Genomic DNA, 17,503 nt, shown 5'->3' on the forward strand with positions numbered 1-17,503 from the left:
GGGGGGGGGCTCAACCGAAAATAGCACGAATAAATCTCCCAAGGACACAAGAGTGAAAACACAAAATATATTACCTTGCTCAACTCAATGCTATTAGTGAAATCAAGTTCTTTAGCATCAATCTCGTATTCTGGAACTTCACGGCAAGTCTTAACATGCATGGGAGCCATCTAGATGAAAATCAATTCAGACAATCATCAAACCAAGCAACTCTTATCACAATATGAAATAAAAGCTTTTTCCCTGATCAGTAGAGCTCGAATGAATGCAAACTTACTGGAGGCTTGGCACCATGTTTCTCCAGTAGCTTGATTACTGCATGATTATTATAATGTATTGCATCTGCCAGGGGCTGTTCAAGCAAGATTAGATTGTCCCAAAAATGTAAACTAATAAGGAAAAAACAGGACACATCTAAAAGTGTCCTTGACACTTTAAGAAATCAAATTGTCCATATTTGTGAAGGGGAGCAAGGAGAACGACAATAAAAACAAATTATAGTATCTGTTAATCAGATTAGATGAATAACAACTATTAAATCTTCATGCATATGTCCTCATCTTGACAAAGGTCACACAGCATGTAACTTTGGAAAACATAAAAACATCTTAAAGCAGACGAGTCTATCAAAATAAATCTCTTAAAGCAGACAAAACATGCAATTCTACAATATACATGTGACATCGGATAGTTATCCGCCAACCATTGCTCGGTTTGATATTTATTCTTCGCCATGATGCGCCATCTAAGATCTCAGAAATCATAGCAATTTCCCAAGAGTGGCCTAAACATTGAAGAGCTAGACTGACAATCCTGGGAACTAAAGTCCGAACCCGAATCCTACTAGAGGTACCACTTGGTGAATTATTTCTATCTGCCTAGAGACTGAAAGGCAGTGTTTTTTTTTTTTTTGAAACTGGTAACTTTGTATTCCTCGGCATCAACGGCTATGCTAGCCACCTCCTAAGTATTTAATTACATAAAGAGACCAAAAAAAAACAGAGACGGTTACAGAGCTCCTATGAGATCCACAAGTTGAATTTCCTTTTTTATATTCTTTTCTATACACCAATAGCCTAAAGTGGTAATTACTTTCCACTTGATCGTTTCTATTGTGCATTCTTTTTCTTAGAAATTCTCTGGTTTCTCTCCTTCCTTATAATCCACTGTTAGGTAGTGTTACCCTTGCCCAATTTGCCGGTAGGACATAGAAAAAACCAGGTGAATAAGTAGTGTGTCCACTGTCCACAAACTGACACAAACGTCAAATAAAAACAGTAAAGGTAAGATGGGCTAAGGGAAGGGAAATAGCTATCAATTTGAGCATACTACTCGCAATAGTCCCCCAAAAAAGAACCTTTTTTTCTAATTTCATAAGCTAGACACCAAGAAGTAACTGTACCAAACAGTCATGGGCCATGTCCAGACCCGGCGATAGGATAGGAAGATCATAGTGATAATCAAACATCAACAAACCAAATGGGGTTGTCATCATATCATAATAAGGCCCCAAGGGTGGCCTAAAGATTGAAGTGCTAGAGTGATAATCCAGGGAACTAAGGTTCAAATCCCACTAGAGGCAACACCAGGTAAATTCCTTCTATCAACCTAAAGATGGCTAGGCAGAGTTACTCATACCATACATATGCTAGTAGGAGCTAGTAAATACCAGGCAGATTAGTAGTGTGTCTACAGACTGACCCAGACACTAAATAATAACTATAAAAGTAAGATGGGCTAAAGGAAGGAAATATCTGTCATTGAGCAATACTACTCTCACTAACCAGCTATATACCCAAAAAGATCCTTTTTTGCATTTCATAGGCTAAACAACAAGAAGTAACTGCATCAACAACAGCAAACTACTCGGAAGAACCAGCTACATACCCAAAAAGGAACCTTTTTTCCATTTATTATTCCATAAGCTAGATATCAAGAAGTAATATACCACCAACCGGAAACTACGCTCTATGACCAGCTACATACCCAAAAGGGAATCTATTTTTGTTTATTTCCTAAGCTAGATGAACCAAGACGTAACTGTACCAAACACGGTAAATTACTCTTACTAACCAGCTACATACCACAGACAGATTTCTCGGTAATTAAAATAAAAAATAACCAGCTACATACCCAAAAAAAAGAAACTCTTTTTTTGTTTCATAAACTAGATATCAAGAAGTAACTATACCTTACTTGGACTCTACAAAACTGATGCCACACCCGTTCTTATTCCTCAAATATGCACTACTTTTGGAGAATCAGGCACGCCCTTGTCGCCTTTTTAAAGAGTCTGAGCAATGTAGCTCTCACTAACCAGCTACATAACCAAAAAAGGAACTTTTTGTTTCTTTTTCATTTCATAAGTGTACGTACCAACAATACCAAACTACCTCAATAACCAGCTACATACCCAAAAAAGAACCCCCTTTTTAAAATTCAATAAGCTAGATATCAAGTAACAGTGCAAACTACTCTCACTAACCAGCTACATACCCAAAAAAACAACCTTTTCTCAAAACTTCACAAGCTAGGTAACAAGAACTAACTTTACCAACAACAACAAACAAAACAGAAAATCATATTTACAATCAAACATCAACAAAACCATAATAGGATTGATTATCATACCGTACTCCCCCACCGATCTTTTGGATCAACTTCAGCCCCATTATCAAGCAACAACTGCACAACATCACTTGAACCATGACAAGCAGCAACATGAAGTGCAGTCCTCTCATCAATATCCCTAAAATTAACATCAGTCCCTGATTCCAAAATCTCCTTTATCCCTTCTATATCACCCTCATTCGCCGAATACATCAACCTAACCCTTGGATCAATATCAATAACAAATCCATCGTCTTCACCTCCTAATACTTCTTCCTCCCTCCTCTCTGGTGCTAATGATGATTGCTTACCTAATTTGAATCTCACCGGTGAATTCGGTTCCATTTCAATAAAATGTACACAAATTACACTACCCTAACAACAACAATAAGTTCCTAGAACCTTTCAAGAATCCAAAATTAGCAAAAGGGTATTGGTAAAAACTAGTGCTTCAACAGAAAAATCCTAAAAAATTAAGGAATTTGAAGGTTTAACCAAGAACCCCATTACAGATTCAAAGGGGTCAGGTTCACTTCTAAGGTAAGAAATTTGCTAAATTAAGAAGGAGCGTGAGAGGCACGCGTTAAGGGACGCAAGTGGAGGAGACAATTTCATAAGCGATGACGGCGGTGATTGCTTGGAACTAGGAATAAGGATTGCTCTTTTTATTTTTTCTTAATTTCAATTATAATATTAAGTTGTTTGATTTTAAATATACAAATAAATTTGATCCAATTTTTTTTTTTACTTTTATCTCTTGAAATTGAAAGTAAATCATATGAGTTGAGACAGAGAGAATATTATTATTTTTAATTAAGTTATTATTCGAGTATTCTTTGGTGAATTATTTTTAATAGAAATCTTATCTATGACACTTTCTAATTGAATAGTTTTACGTTGAATGAGTAAAACAAATCCGAGTTTGATGTTATTATTTAATCAAATATTTGGTAGTTGATGTTTGTGTTAGTGTTTGATTAAATTTAGATTCACGTTGAAAAAAATAATGCGATGAAAGGCAACCAAAAGAACTCTGGTTGAAGAGAACCTCTTGATTGGTACTCCATACAGCTATGTTGGACTGGTACTATGAAATTCTTGACAGCTTAAATAAAGACCAAAAAATGGCAGTTGCAACGCTTTATATGGTCGTATATGATTAATAACTCCTGGAAGTTTTGCAAAACCCAAAATATACAGAAAAAGGAAGCCCCAACAGCACAGTTTCTCATGTATAAGACTTGAAAAAGTTGCTGGCAATGAAAATTAAGGTAAAGATAAGGTACGCCACGTTTTCTTGAGCAAAGAGTTTGAGCTCGCGGAGAGTTAACAGTGTTGTTAGAACTAGTTAGAGCTAGCTGAGATTGTACTCTTCAATCTTCTCCCACGATTTAAGGCTTTTGTCTTCGGTGTCTGTTTTATACAATGCAAGGCGAGATATCTGGAAGCTTAAGTTGCCAATGCTCTCATCAAGGATATAAGCCTTCTCTTGAGCTTTCTTCTTTTCTTCATCCGTCAAATCGGCATAAAGAATGCTCATATGAGGCATATATGCTGCATCGTCATAAAAAATGAACATCAGTAATAGAAAACCTAGCTCATGATAGAAAGAATTTGGTAGAAAGTAAACTAGTAACGTATTGACAGCTTGAGGAGTAAATAGATTTACGTCTTGCTGCTTTCAGAATAGCATAGCATCTTACTTTATCTTAGAGTTTGTCCACACTCACTGTACTTTCACCCGACCACCCAAACGAGAAAAACTCTTCTAAGATTATTCTTCATTGGAAGAACAACACAAGCAATAACATAAATCCAGAAAAGTGTGTCTACATCAAGACATGAGTCACTCACTACTATAGACAGTTCATGTACATTTCAAATTCCCGACTTCCAAAAGAACCTCATGTAACTGGCAACAAATCAACACCGTATATTCAGGCAACATGAGTATTTAGATTTGGCTTTCACATAGAGGAACTTAAGATTCCAAAGGAGCCTCTAAGCAATTGTCGAGTTCTATATCTAAATGAGCTAGTTGCTATCACCTCACATGTTCTAACCTTGGTAGATAGAGTTATAGAGTTACCTAGTATCAGTTGTTGAAGGGAGGTGACAGGTATCTCATAGAATTAGTCGAGGTGCATGCAAGCTGATCCGGACACCGTGGTTATTGAAAAAAAATTCAAATGAGCTAGTTGCTATCATGAAGGTAAACGATGAAAAGTTCATCCAAAGAACAATGTTGATTAGAAATTGGAACAAGTGGGAAAGTCTGGGTGAATTATTGCTCCTTGTTTAGGAGATTTAAGGAGTGTGACGAAAAGCATATTCAGGAAAGTTCAATCCATTGGGAAGTAAAGGGGATAAAGGTGTTATTCTAGCTATCATTTATTCTGTTTGATGAATATTATGGATAAGTATAATGTAACAAGATGATGCAGAGACAGAGAGAAGTTGAAACCATGAAAAAGGCAAAACGACTAAATCATAAAAATGCCAGAAATACAAAGAAAGAATGTATATCTTACGACTTGAGCTGTTGTAACCAAAGCTGCTGCAGCAGCGTGCGCTAGCCTCCACAACCTGGTAGAAAGAAATTTCATGTCACTCCTCCGCAACACAACATAAAAGTGATCATACATTAAAAGAAAAAAAAATCACGGTAAAGAATAAGTAAAACTTCTATAGCTCTTAAATATGGATTCTGTTTTCCCTTTTCCAGTTGCAGGGTCGATATTACATTGACAGTTCTACTGGCTAAAAGCTTGATTTCCCTAAGATAAATAATTTTGACCCTTCAAAAGTGAAAACACATAGTGTTGGCTGTAACACGTAGAGGTATAAAGAATCAACATATAGTAGCAGATGACAACAAAATAGTACGATAGTCAAGATACAAAGTAATCAACACATAGGACCAGAAATCAAGGTACAAGGAATCAACATATAGTAACAAAACAATATGATAAGCGAGGTAATAATGAATCAATATATATAGTAAAGAAAATCAAAGAACAAGAAACTACTGGAGGAATAATACTACGACTACTAATAATTCAAATATAATAAAAAAGATCTTTTTTTTGCCTCAGTGATGGGATGAAGCAAAAGATAAACAAACACACTGATAAAAATTTGAATAAACAATACGATAATCAAGGTTCAAGTAATCAACACGTACGATAATCAACATGTAAGAACAGACAAGGTACAAAGCCACAAAGGAATCAAAATATAGTAGCATATACAATAACAAAACAACACGATAAGTAATCAACACATCGCAATAGATATTGAGCTACAAGGAATCAAAAATATAGTAACAAAACAATACAATAATCGAAGTATAACTATTCAACATATCACAACAAAAACCAAGGCATTATTAATCAACTTATAGCACCATATAGTAACAAAACAATACGATAATCAACACATTGGAACAAAAACCAAGCCACTACGAATCAACAGATAACAACAAAACAGTATGATAATCAGAGTTATAAAGAATCAACACATTGGAACAAAAACCAAGGCACTATGAATCAACAAATAACAACAAAATAGTACGATAATCGAAATACAAGCAATCAAACAAATAATAACATGAAATCAAATTAAGGACAAGAAACTACACGAGTAATACTACGACTACAACCAACAATTCAAAAAATAAAAAGATTTAATTTTTTTTACCTCATTAGTTGGATGAAGCAAAAGATAAACACATTGATAAAAAAAAGTCCCAATATCAATTTTCTCCACAGTACCACTATACACCTTCTTCACCCCTTCACATCCTTTTCTAAACTTGTCACGTGCTTCTTCCTCCGTTAACCTCACCGCTCCGACGACAGTCACGTGAGGTTCAAATTGGGGGCCACCAAATTCCGATCTAAGACTACCCATCAATTTCTTAACCCTAACACTTACATCTTCCGATGGAATCGCCCAAACTGAATAAACGTCAGTTTTGTTGGTTTCAGCTTCGTTGATTTGTACATTCTGCATTGGATCTGGTACTGTGAGAATCGAATAAAAGAGTAAAAAAATTGCTATGAGACCAAGAAATGAAAGGAATTTGATTATGAAAATGTTATTGAGCATGAAGAAGATGATGATTAAGGGATTTGAGCAAACCCATTTTTAAAAAGATTTGATTTTTTTTTTTTGTTTACAGAGATGGTTGAGAAGTTGATGGAATATTACAGAGATGGTTTAGCTGGGTTTTTAATTGTGGAAAATGGCATTATGTTCAACAAGTGGAGTATATTTAAATATATTAGGAAAAAATAATAAATATATTTTTGAATTATAAAAATGATATGTAGTTGTCTGAGATATCAGTGTCTCTGTCGTCTAAAAATTAAAGCATATATATTATTTATACTAATGAATATACATATGTCATAGTCTTATCCACCGATCCAACATCAGATAGATGAATAAAATCGCGCGACGTGTTCCTATTTAATTTCCGTTAGAATAGAAGGCATATATGTTAGGACCGCAAATAAGCAGGTGTAAACGCGGAACCTAGCAAAGCAAACCTCGAAAGACCACGAGTAAGAAGACAACGAGAAATATACCAAAAGACACAAAGATTTAACGTGGTTCGGTCAATCGACCTACGTCCACAAAGGAGATGAGCAATCCACTATAAATATGAGAGTACAAAATACAGAGAGAAACAACCTCAACCAATTCACTCGGAATACATGGGAGGTTCACACAAGTGATAACGTATCAAACTTGTGACCCACAATTTCTCCCTCTAACCAAAACTCTCAAAGCCCTTAAGACTACATTGTGAATGCTGATTAAGTTAGAAGGAACATTCATCTATTTATAGAGTCCTAAACCTTTTCCTACAAGAAAAGGATTAGTCAATCAAAAACTTTTTCCTAAAAGGAAAACCTATTTATGGTAAGAAATTTAGGGCAAATAAAACCCAACGAATCTCCCCCTTGGCCTGAATTTCTGACAAAATAAGTTTGTCCACCTTCTGCACTTAATCTTCAACAATTTGCTTCTCCTCTCCATAATCTCCTTTGCAAAATTTTTGTCTCAACACAGAGAACCTCTCTGAAACAATTTCTCCAACAAAATCTTCATTACTGTCAAAAAGGTTGCGGCTAGAACTACACCCGCCAAGATGAACACCTCCTTCTAACCTGGTTCAATCATCGATTATCGAACCACTAAACCTGACTCCATCATTGAATCTGGCTCTGATACCACTTGTTAGGACCGCAAATAAGCAGGTGTAAACGCGAAAGCTAGCAAAGCAAACCTCGAAAGACCACGAGTAAGAAGACAACGAGAAATATACCAAAAGACACAAAGATTTAACGTGGTTCGGTCAATCGACCTACGTCCACAAAGGAGATGAGCAATCCACTATAAATATGAGAGTACAAAATACAGAGGGAAACAACCTCAACCAATTCACTCAGAATACATGGGAGGTTCACACAAGTGATAACGTATCAAACTTGTGACCCACAATTTCTCCCTCTAACCAACTCAAAATTTTGAATGACAGAGACACTAAATATTACAAAAATATAACAGAAGATATTTACGTATCATTTATAATAGCTCGAAGGTATATTTATCATTTTTCACTCAACCCTCGTCCCCAAGAAAAATACATATTTCACTAATTACATGCCACTCACTGACTCACATCTCTTTCGTACTATATCAAATACATGTATTTGAGTAAGTACTCAAATATATAGATAGGTCAAATTAAATATAATTTATTTTAAATATAAAAAGCATGTATATACTAGTAATAACCAAAATTTTAATACTAATATAAATGAAGAAGGTAACAATGCTGTAAAAAAAGTAATTATGGAAAATGAAAGAAATAAAATTTAATAAGTGAAATAAATATTTTATATCTGATTTTTTGTTATTATTTACTAAAACATTCTTAATAATTTGTCGTTATTCCTTGCTAATTATTATGCACATATATTTGAAGTTTTATTGTTGATGTAATTATATAATTAAAATAAGTAGAAAACTAAATTTGTAATTACTTTTTATTTCTTAACTTGTCATTCACTTCAATTTAGATCAAACATGTTTTCATATAATTTTGTAAATTGTTTTTTAATTTTTTGATTTCAAACTCAAACCAATTAGATTATCAAATAATTAAAATTTTAAAATATTATCTTAATCGGTAACAAATTATTTTTTAATAAAGAGTATTGCAAAATATTATATAATAAAAAAGATAATATTCTAATTGATATATTCAATAAAGTGAAGTCTCAATTTTATTTGTAAACATTCTCAAATAATATTTGATAGTTTATGTAACAGATTCCATTAAAAACTATTTTATAAAAACTATAATCAATAAGAGAAATTTAAACATCTACATTGTTAACGCAATGTGCAATAACTTATGTACTTATATTTATTCTTGCCTTCCGGGATATTACAAAAAACGTTATACTATCAACTAAAAAAGAAAAAATTAATTATTAAACTATAATTAATTAAACATCTTTTCAAAATATACGAGGGTAAAACTCATGGAAATGGTGCTATCTTCTTCATCTCAACATCATCGACATCAATGGCGAAACCTTTACCATGCTTCACCCAATAATCAGCCATCGGATTCAGCCGCGTGGGCTCAGATAAATCAGTTCGAACTGTTTTCATGGTGTCCGTCGAAAGGTTGTACTTGTCATCTCTCTTCTTGACTAAACCTATTTTCACAATCCCTAAATCAACTGGTTGTGGAGACATCATTAGTGATGGAGGCCCAATTGGTAACTTGTCACCTTTCAAATTGCAAGTTAAATTAGCAATTAGTACCAAATTTCAAATGATGGAAAAAAATATCTTGTTTGAATCTCAAAATAAAAAATAATCAACATAATATAACGCCCAAATTGAGATAAGAGGGCTAATATACTAGTAGCAAAGACTTGAAAAAAACTCGTTTGAGTCTCGAAATCGTCAATAGTGTCATATGAACTGAAACAAACTAGTTACCTCTGTCTGTTTGCCACGTACACCAGAATTTGCCATAGGTTTTGGTAAGATTCTCCAGTTCAGGCCTTATTACCATTTCTGGAACTCTTGGATTCACCCAAAGTCCTGATTTTATCTACATATCAAAAGCTCACAAAGATCAAACCCTTACATAAATTAAAAAAAAATATACATATCACATATTTAGACAAAGTATAAATGTACGATGACCATAAAGAGGTAGTTTATGTAATTACAAAAAAAAATTTACGTAACAGAAACACCTCCAAACATATTTTTAGTGATAATTAATTAATGTTAAATATTATCGCTAAATACAGTGGTGAATTCAGAATTTCTCAGGGGTACGAAAAATAGGGATTTGAAAAGTGAAATCCAATGACAGTTCGCTAATGCCGCCAAAAGTATATTAATCTTTATTAGTTTATATAATTTATTCCCCTAAACGTTATTTTTATTGTAGTAAACATGGTAACTAAGTAATTAACCTACTAGGAGAAAACGATCTCTACCAATATATTGTGTTAAAAAAATGAAAATTTCTTGTAAAATCGATATAAAACTAAAAATAAATTTATAACGGACTACAAAATCATTCGTCTAACAATATATGGTGTTAAAAAAAATGAAAATTACAAGGTACAAACCTCGTGTGCATGAGAATGCCAAAGTTTTTGTTCTTCTTGAGGCAAACTTTCAAATATACGATCAGATAATATATACTCCACTCCTGCATTTTAAATTCATAATTATATTTATACCTATAGTAACGTTAAATCTGCCTGAACATGAAGTTCAAAAAATACGAAACTAACAATTATTACCAATAAGGCGTCCGTTGGATTCATCAGAATCGTAAACAGCACACTGAAGAAAATCTTGATTTACGCGTGTGACATAATGATGTGTCTCAATTTGACGGGACATATCATGACTGTACATAGCAAAAGTACAAACATGTTGGTTCATTTGTTTGATAGGTTTCAAAGATTGCATCATTTGAGCCCCTTTGTCTAGCATATGTTGCCCTATTGACATAGGCTCACCTGGTGGAACTTGCTCATGACCTTTCGTTGTAGAAGCCATAGTGGTAGAACAGTAATAATATTGAAATTAAATTTAATCTTGAAATTTTTTGAAGTACAAATAAAGTGGTTGAGTTTGGGTGGAGCTTTATTAAGTTTTTTTTTCTGATGAGGTGGCATTGAATGATGTGGCGGATTTTGAAGCGGGCACGTAGGCGTGTATGTGTCGTTGTGGTGGCATTGTATGATGTGGTGGATTTTTGGGTGGACACGTAGTCATACATGTGTCGTCGAGGTGGCTTGTATTTCTAAGCCTCGTAGCCACGTTGCATGGAATGTTTAGTTTTTTTTGTGAATTACTATTATATGAAAATTTTATAATAATAATAACAAAAATAAAGATAATAATAATAATAATTTAGTGAAAATTACTTTGCATAAGTTACCCGAGTGAACATTGATTTATTCTAAACTTTTTGACTATAATTTAAGTGATAAAATTTAAATGGTATATATATAAAAGTTTAAAAGAATATTTTTTATATATACATAATAAATCTTAATAAACGTATAGAATTTTGGCTGTCATTATCTACCATTAGCTAATCGCGTTGAATTTACCATTAATGCTATTGAGGAGTTCTAAGATAAATTGAGTGAACTTTATGTATATGTTTGATTTTATCTTTTTTATTTTATAATATGTGACAATCCCCTCGGGATCCACATACTCAGGTATTGTCTCTGCCATGGACAGCCATTTGCTCTTTTAATTCCTTCTTATTGGCTCGCAGCCTCAAGGGAGAATCGAACCCGTGACCTATGGCTCCTTTACATCCCTCCCAAGGAGATCGCAAGAGGGGATTAAAAGAGCGAATGGCCGCCCATGGCAGAGACAATACCTGAGTATGTGGATCCCGAGGGGGTTGTCACATAATAACGATTTGAGATGATGCTTGAATTGAAGTTCGTTAGCTATTAAGGGTATAAACGAGACTTTTTCTTGAGAAAAAAGATAAATTTGGATCAAAACAATTCTAATAGAGCGCAAAGTTACTCAATTTGAAATAGTATTTACTCTTTTAATTTTCCTTAAAGAGAAATACAATTGATTGAATATAACAAATTAATATTTTTGAATATAAAATATAAAGACCTTTTGCTAGTCAAGCAACAATAAGGAACTAATATTTCAATTTCCAAAACAACTGAATTTTCCAAGTACAATTAGAAAGAAATTCATTTCCTTGCTAATATATATAGCAAAGAACATAAATTTCCACTTTTAAATCTTAGTCAACAATAATAATAACATATTCATTGAAATCTCGTAAATGAGATTTTGGAGAGGTTGATAGTGTTTACTGATTTAACTCAATTTCTACTCTTACATTGAGAAGATTGAGAAACTGTTTCGATCTTTTAAAGCATGTACTCTACTATCGTTTTTCTCACTAAGACTTTTTTGTACCCTATACTTATACTTACTAGCAACAACCAAATAGACACAAAAATTCAAACAACTCAAAACAGCTAACATCAAGTAAAATAAATTCAAATGGTTCCTATTAAAATTATTCCCAACTAACCACCCTCCACTATTTGTAACTTTTTTAGTTGCCTTGTTCACAATTTTCACAATAATTGAACTCAAGAAATATCCAATTGACATTGAAGTCCATAGAAAACATGATGACACTGATTTCAGTTCTTTTGGTGCTTGAGAGTAGAAGAATTCAAGAAGTCCCACATAGGTAAACATATCCGCGATTCCAAATATGAAGAATTGGATTGAGAGCCAAAACACACTAATAGGCAATGGTTGTAGCACGGGAATCGCATCAAGCATGTTGTGTTCCCGTGCTACTTGTTTGCGCTTGACTTCTAAGATAGAGGCTGCTGTCATAGATAAAGCGGAGAGGACTAAGCCAACCCCGACTCGTTGTAAGTATGTTATGCCTGTATATAGGTAGAAGTGATAAAATTAGCCTGTAAAGATATGATAAGCTCAAGCTAGCCCAAAGCATGTAAGTGTTTTGGGCGATTGGGATCAAACTCATTTTAGACCAAGTAAATTTTGGATGGATTAATGAATCATCTTTTTATTAATTCAAATTATTTTGATTCGTTATATTTAGAAAAGAAGATACTTTAATTTTAATATGTAATATAATAACATTATAAAGAAAACAAAAGTTTTAATATAAGAAAATAAAATAAGAGTTGAATTGATTGAGTTATGACTTAATTGTTTAGCTAGCCCATGTTTGCCAATTTATTTCACCTCAAAGTAATATCAGGACGAGTTAATGACTCACCCCTACTTATTGATTAACTCTATTCATTTTGACTTGTCAAATTTAGCTCAATCAACTTATTTATCTATTTTGATCTGTTCAAAGTCAGTTAAACTCATTCATTTGACACCCTTACCTGTGGGAATGCCGGTAAATTTGCGCAAGATTGGAACAATGATTTGATCGTAGACGGGGATGATGATGATCAAGAACACAATGGGGATGATTGGCAATGAGGCTGGTGGTATGTGAAAGGAATTTGTGATCCTTGTGTCCATGGTGAAGCCTTGTTGAATTGAAAATGTTTGTAGTTGGGCTAGACAAAGTGTCATAATAATTGTACAACAAAAAACAGGTACCATACTTAGCAAGATTTTTGCATTTTCTACTTGTGTAACTCTACAAAGTCTCCATGGATTAATTGCTTTTTCAGATTGTTGTTGTGATGTTTGAATAATAGCTGCTTTATCCAAGAACCTAGAAAAGAAAAGAAAAAGAGATAAAGTTAGTCAAATTTCTCAGACTCTTCAAAAATGTTGTTGCACCAACACACGGTCGTAGACATCTTATTTAATTTCTAGGTTACTTATACAATCCTGTTTGTTAGGTGTGATACTTATTATTATCTATTAGGTGATCTGATAATATAAAAAATTGATCGTACAATTAAGTGTATGAAACAGAGAGATAACTAACTTGTATGTATCAGTATGAGGTAGAAACTCTGTTGAAATAGCAACTTCCTCATCCTCGTCGATCTCATAGAGATCAGACGAATCCTGAGGAAGTTGAAGATTTCTGTTTCTTATGGCTGCAACATACACCTATCAATAAGAACACAAGGAAGGCAAACAAAATTAGTGAAGTGATCATAGTTTGTCATAGAAAGAGAATAGTATTAAAAATGATCAATGTTTGGTTGGGTCGTTTAAATAATGTAGTTGTACTCGTGTCAAATCCTCAAAAAATGAATAAAATTTGGAGGATTTACAACATATCAGGCAGTATTTTAAAAAATCCGAGCAACATATAGCTAAGACTTATGTTTAACTTTCGAAAGGACGACCTTATGTTCTTGAATCCACAATATAAGTTTTTTGTACTAGAGTTTTTCACGAGTTCTCTTTACCTACCTAAACTATCACTCTCTTTATATTAAAACATGCACACCCTCAAATTTCGATGATGAGTTGGCCAAATACTTGTTTCCAATCAACAACAGACACGTGTAGGTCAACTCAGGATCTAGGTGTGTTTTTTAGTACACCAAGAAAGTAATATATAGTTTATCAGATGTGAAACTCACGAAAAGGTGATAGTTTACCTGGAAAATCTCAGTGATGGCACTTGTTCCTTTAATAACAAATATTCTATACCATGGTAATCCAACACAAAATATTATTGCACCACACAACATAGCCAATGTGCTCACAAAAAATCCCCAATCCCATCCTTTATGTTGTTGAATCCACACAATAAATGTTGTACTAAATGAACCACCAAGACACACAGCTAACAAAAGCCAATTGAAGAAACTTGACATTTGAATTGCTTCTTTCTTGTCTTTCTCATCAAATTGATCAGCACCATGTGATGGCAATGCTGATTTGATCCCTGCTGAGCCAAGTGCTACTAAATAAAGTGCAACAAATAAAAGGGCTGCATTTTTTCCATCAACTTTCTCACAATTTGATGTTGGATCAAGAATGTTGCAAAGTGGTGGCTTGTATTTGGGATAGTGTGCTTGAAATGCTAGCAATCCTAGTCCCTATCAAATAGTTTAGGAATTCATTAATAGTGTAAGATTTCCATAATATAAAGAGGTATAAATAAGTTCAGACTCTTCAAAAATATCGACAGGTGCGTGTCGGATTCTTCAACGTGTATTTTTTTTTGAAGAATTCAACCGACAATATTTTTGGAGCGTATGAGAAAAACATAGGTATAAGCTATGTTTCTAGGATTTTCGAAAAAATAATGTTGCGGACGTGTCAGATGTCGGATCCTTCTAAAATATACCACTTTTGAAGGATCAAATATACAGGTATTGAAATCTTAAAAGGGTTCAATCAATATAGGATATAAATTAAGTGTTTGATTGTCAATTATTGTTTTGTGTTTTATTATCTGTATTTGAATCACATTATATGGGTGTTTTAAGTCAGTTAATTACCCAAAAATTAATTAGATGTCACTTACAAGTCACAAATGATAATGTAGAGGAAAAAACTTAAAAAATCTATGTTTATTTTGGAACTAATAGTCATAGTTAAAATGATGATATTATATACTATATCCATTCAAAGTTTGATTTTTCTTACCTAATATTGCAAAGTTATAAGAAGTAGGATTTAATCTCTATGAGTTCAATTCTATTAGTATATATGTTACAACTTCGATGTTCTTTTACACATGAAATTATGTTTTGCATAAAAAAAATACTAATTTCAAATGAATCTGGTGTTATAATATGTTACGTACCCTTAGATTTATCTTTAATCATATACATAATTCCTATACAGTCAACACATAAAACTTAAAAAGAACTACTCAGATAAATTATCAACATGTTAGGTATATCTTTAATCGTATACATAATTTGTATACTGTCAATGCATAAAACTTACAAAAACTACTCACTCAGATAAAATAAATAAATGAAGAGAATATGAAATATTACCAAGAATTCAATCCAACATGAAACAAAAACAGCTGTGAATCTTCCAATATAAGTGTCAGCTAAGATTGCCACAAGGACAGTTAAAATATAACTGGTTCCAGAGTAATTTGTAACTTGAGTTGCTGCATCAGCTACATCATAATGCATCACTCCATTGAAATAAGTCACCAAGGTTACTCCTAATACAAATGATGCTATGTTCTCACAAGCAAATGTACCTAGTAATTAATACGTAAAATATTAAATACTGGAATCAGCGACTGAGCTAGGATTTTCACTCGGGGGAATTTAACCTATGGTATGTAGTCAAAATATATATTTATAAAAATAGATACACATATCATTACATTCTTAATAATGGTATGGCATAATAATTATTTGGAGAAATCATGTGGCAACTTGGTACAGAGCGAAAAATATTACACTATGTTAAGAATATTAATCTTGAATTGACTTAATTCAGTAATTGGTATCGAAACTAATGGTGCAATAATATTATTAATTTTATGAAATGTTTTGTGAAAAAATTATACGATCTTAGCTCAGAACAGACAATATCAATATTCTTTTTACCTAGGATGAGTAAGGAAGGGCCTTGTCCTCCATGTTTATCTTTAGTAGCTATTCTTCCTCTCCAATCAACTTTTCCTTCAAGAAGTTCACTTTTATCCTATATAACCAAGAAATTAGAAAAAAAATAATCAAGAAAACATAAAGAACTAAAATTCATATTATATAAATGGGAAAATGCACAGGTACCCCCTCAACCTATGCCCGAAATCCCAGAGACACTTATACTATACTAAGGTCCTATTACCCCCCTGAACTTATTTTATACGTAATTTTCTACTCCTTTTGGGCCTACGTGGCACTAGTTTGAAAAAAAAGTCAATCAGCGTTGGGCCCACAAGATAGTGCCACGTAGGTCGAAAAGGGGTAGAAAATTATTAATAAAATAAGTTCAGGGGTGTAATAGGATCTTATATAGTATAAGTGCGTCTCTGAGATTTCGGGTATAGGTTGAAGGGGTACATGTGCATTATCCCTATATAAATCAATATATAGAAATTGAGAAATGAGAGATGGAGTAAGGGTATGTTCGGTACAAAGAAAAATATTTTCCGGTGCATTTTCCATATTCGATTGGTTTAAAAGTTTTGGTGAACATATTCTCTACGAATACAAGTTTCTTAAAAATGAGTTAAACGACTTTCTCTAGTGGAACTACGAAAAACAAGTTTCACATTGATGGCGTCCTCCTCACCCAACCTCTTAACACATGGTCATCTTTACCCTCGCACCCATCTCCATTATCCAACGCGCCTATATCCATACCCCCACCTCTCATAATATTTATCTATATTATATACAAATACGTTTAAGATAATATTTTTTTTACTACATATACTATACACACACAAAAATAAATCCACTTATTTTTTGAAAAAATATTTTTCTTCGTACTGAATACACCCTGTATGAAAAAGTAAGTACCATAGCTATTCAAATTTTTTGTGATCCTAACGCAAGCCAATGGAAGAAGAATAAATATTAGAGTGCCAAGAATTGGTGTGAATGTTAAGTACTATTTATTTAAGAGAAAATGAGATATTTATTTACTATACTTAGCAAATGGTGACAAAAATTCAAAATTAAAAGAAACCTTTTTTTGCTGCCGTCTTTGAAAGAGAGATTCTCATGAATAAATGAAACATTCAAAATAATGCAAAATGTGAAAGGAAAAGTTAAAATATAAATGCTCATAAGAAGGTGACAATAAATCATACTATCAATTTTCATTAGAATAATCACTTTTATATATATATATATATATATATATATATATATATATATATATATCA

At 33.0% G+C, this 17,503-nt stretch overlaps 4 protein-coding genes across 4 annotated transcripts in view; all 4 read right to left on the reverse strand.

The window, feature by feature from the left end:
* LOC107012425 (integrin-linked protein kinase 1-like) overlaps positions 1 to 3,245 on the reverse strand; it is an 8,438-nt gene extending 5,193 nt beyond the window's left edge. The window contains exons 1-3 of the mRNA XM_015212268.2: positions 2,632 to 3,245; positions 278 to 352; positions 75 to 170 (exon numbers count right to left, since the gene is read on the reverse strand). Of these exons, the coding sequence (XP_015067754.1) occupies positions 75 to 170; positions 278 to 352; positions 2,632 to 2,955 (495 nt within the window). The 5' untranslated portion in view covers positions 2,956 to 3,245. The remainder of the gene's footprint in view (positions 1 to 74; positions 171 to 277; positions 353 to 2,631) is intronic.
* A 476-nt stretch (positions 3,246 to 3,721) lies between these two features.
* On the reverse strand, positions 3,722 to 6,865 carry LOC107012633 (cyclic phosphodiesterase-like). The gene is made up of 3 exons (XM_015212516.2): positions 6,310 to 6,865; positions 5,142 to 5,196; positions 3,722 to 4,164 (listed from the first exon to the last, which is right to left on the reverse strand). Exons 1-3 carry the CDS (start codon positions 6,718 to 6,720, stop codon positions 3,965 to 3,967), a joined length of 666 nt encoding a protein of 221 aa, XP_015068002.1. The 5' UTR covers positions 6,721 to 6,865; the 3' UTR covers positions 3,722 to 3,964.
* A 2,164-nt stretch (positions 6,866 to 9,029) lies between these two features.
* LOC107012632 (oil body-associated protein 2A-like) lies at positions 9,030 to 10,753 on the reverse strand. The gene is made up of 4 exons (XM_015212514.2): positions 10,464 to 10,753; positions 10,287 to 10,369; positions 9,640 to 9,754; positions 9,030 to 9,425 (listed from the first exon to the last, which is right to left on the reverse strand). Exons 1-4 carry the CDS (start codon positions 10,723 to 10,725, stop codon positions 9,169 to 9,171), a joined length of 717 nt encoding a protein of 238 aa, XP_015068000.1. The 5' UTR covers positions 10,726 to 10,753; the 3' UTR covers positions 9,030 to 9,168.
* A 1,298-nt stretch (positions 10,754 to 12,051) lies between these two features.
* LOC107013084 (protein NRT1/ PTR FAMILY 4.5-like) lies at positions 12,052 to 16,989 on the reverse strand. Its single transcript, XM_015213071.1, has 7 exons — positions 16,906 to 16,989; positions 16,215 to 16,311; positions 15,642 to 15,859; positions 14,286 to 14,729; positions 13,658 to 13,785; positions 13,098 to 13,438; positions 12,052 to 12,623 (listed from the first exon to the last, which is right to left on the reverse strand). The coding sequence occupies exons 1-7, from the start codon at positions 16,987 to 16,989 to the stop codon at positions 12,052 to 12,054; spliced, it is 1,884 nt and encodes a 627-aa protein (XP_015068557.1).
* Between the last annotated feature and the right edge of the window lie 514 nt (positions 16,990 to 17,503).

Source organism: Solanum pennellii, chromosome 3 (genome assembly GCF_001406875.1).
Source record: "Solanum pennellii chromosome 3, SPENNV200".
Lineage (NCBI taxonomy): Eukaryota > Viridiplantae > Streptophyta > Magnoliopsida > Solanales > Solanaceae > Solanum > Solanum pennellii.

What these genes read in the sequence shown, in the direction of transcription:
- LOC107012633 (XM_015212516.2), bottom strand. Translation starts at nt 6,720, where the DNA reads ATGCTCAATAACATTTTCATAATCAAATTCCTTTCATTTCTTGGTCTC. An exon ending in TGCTTCATCCAACTAATGAG is followed by an intron (nt 5,197 to 6,309) that starts GTAAAAAAAATT and finishes TCTTTCTACCAG; the next exon opens with GTTGTGGAGGCTAGCGCACG. An exon ending in TGGTTACAACAGCTCAAGTC is followed by an intron (nt 4,165 to 5,141) that starts GTAAGATATACA and finishes ATGACGATGCAG; the next exon opens with CATATATGCCTCATATGAGC.
- LOC107012632 (XM_015212514.2), bottom strand. Translation starts at nt 10,725, where the DNA reads ATGGCTTCTACAACGAAAGGTCATGAGCAAGTTCCACCAGGTGAGCCT. An exon ending in GGCATTCTCATGCACACGAG is followed by an intron (nt 9,755 to 10,286) that starts GTTTGTACCTTG and finishes TTTGATATGTAG; the next exon opens with ATAAAATCAGGACTTTGGGT. An exon ending in TACGTGGCAAACAGACAGAG is followed by an intron (nt 9,426 to 9,639) that starts GTAACTAGTTTG and finishes GCAATTTGAAAG; the next exon opens with GTGACAAGTTACCAATTGGG.
- LOC107013084 (XM_015213071.1), bottom strand. Translation starts at nt 16,989, where the DNA reads ATGAGAGGTGGGGGTATGGATATAGGCGCGTTGGATAATGGAGATGGG. An exon ending in CCATCACTGAGATTTTCCAG is followed by an intron (nt 13,786 to 14,285) that starts GTAAACTATCAC and finishes TCTTATTGATAG; the next exon opens with GTGTATGTTGCAGCCATAAG. An exon ending in CCTCATACTGATACATACAA is followed by an intron (nt 13,439 to 13,657) that starts GTTAGTTATCTC and finishes TTTCTTTTCTAG; the next exon opens with GTTCTTGGATAAAGCAGCTA.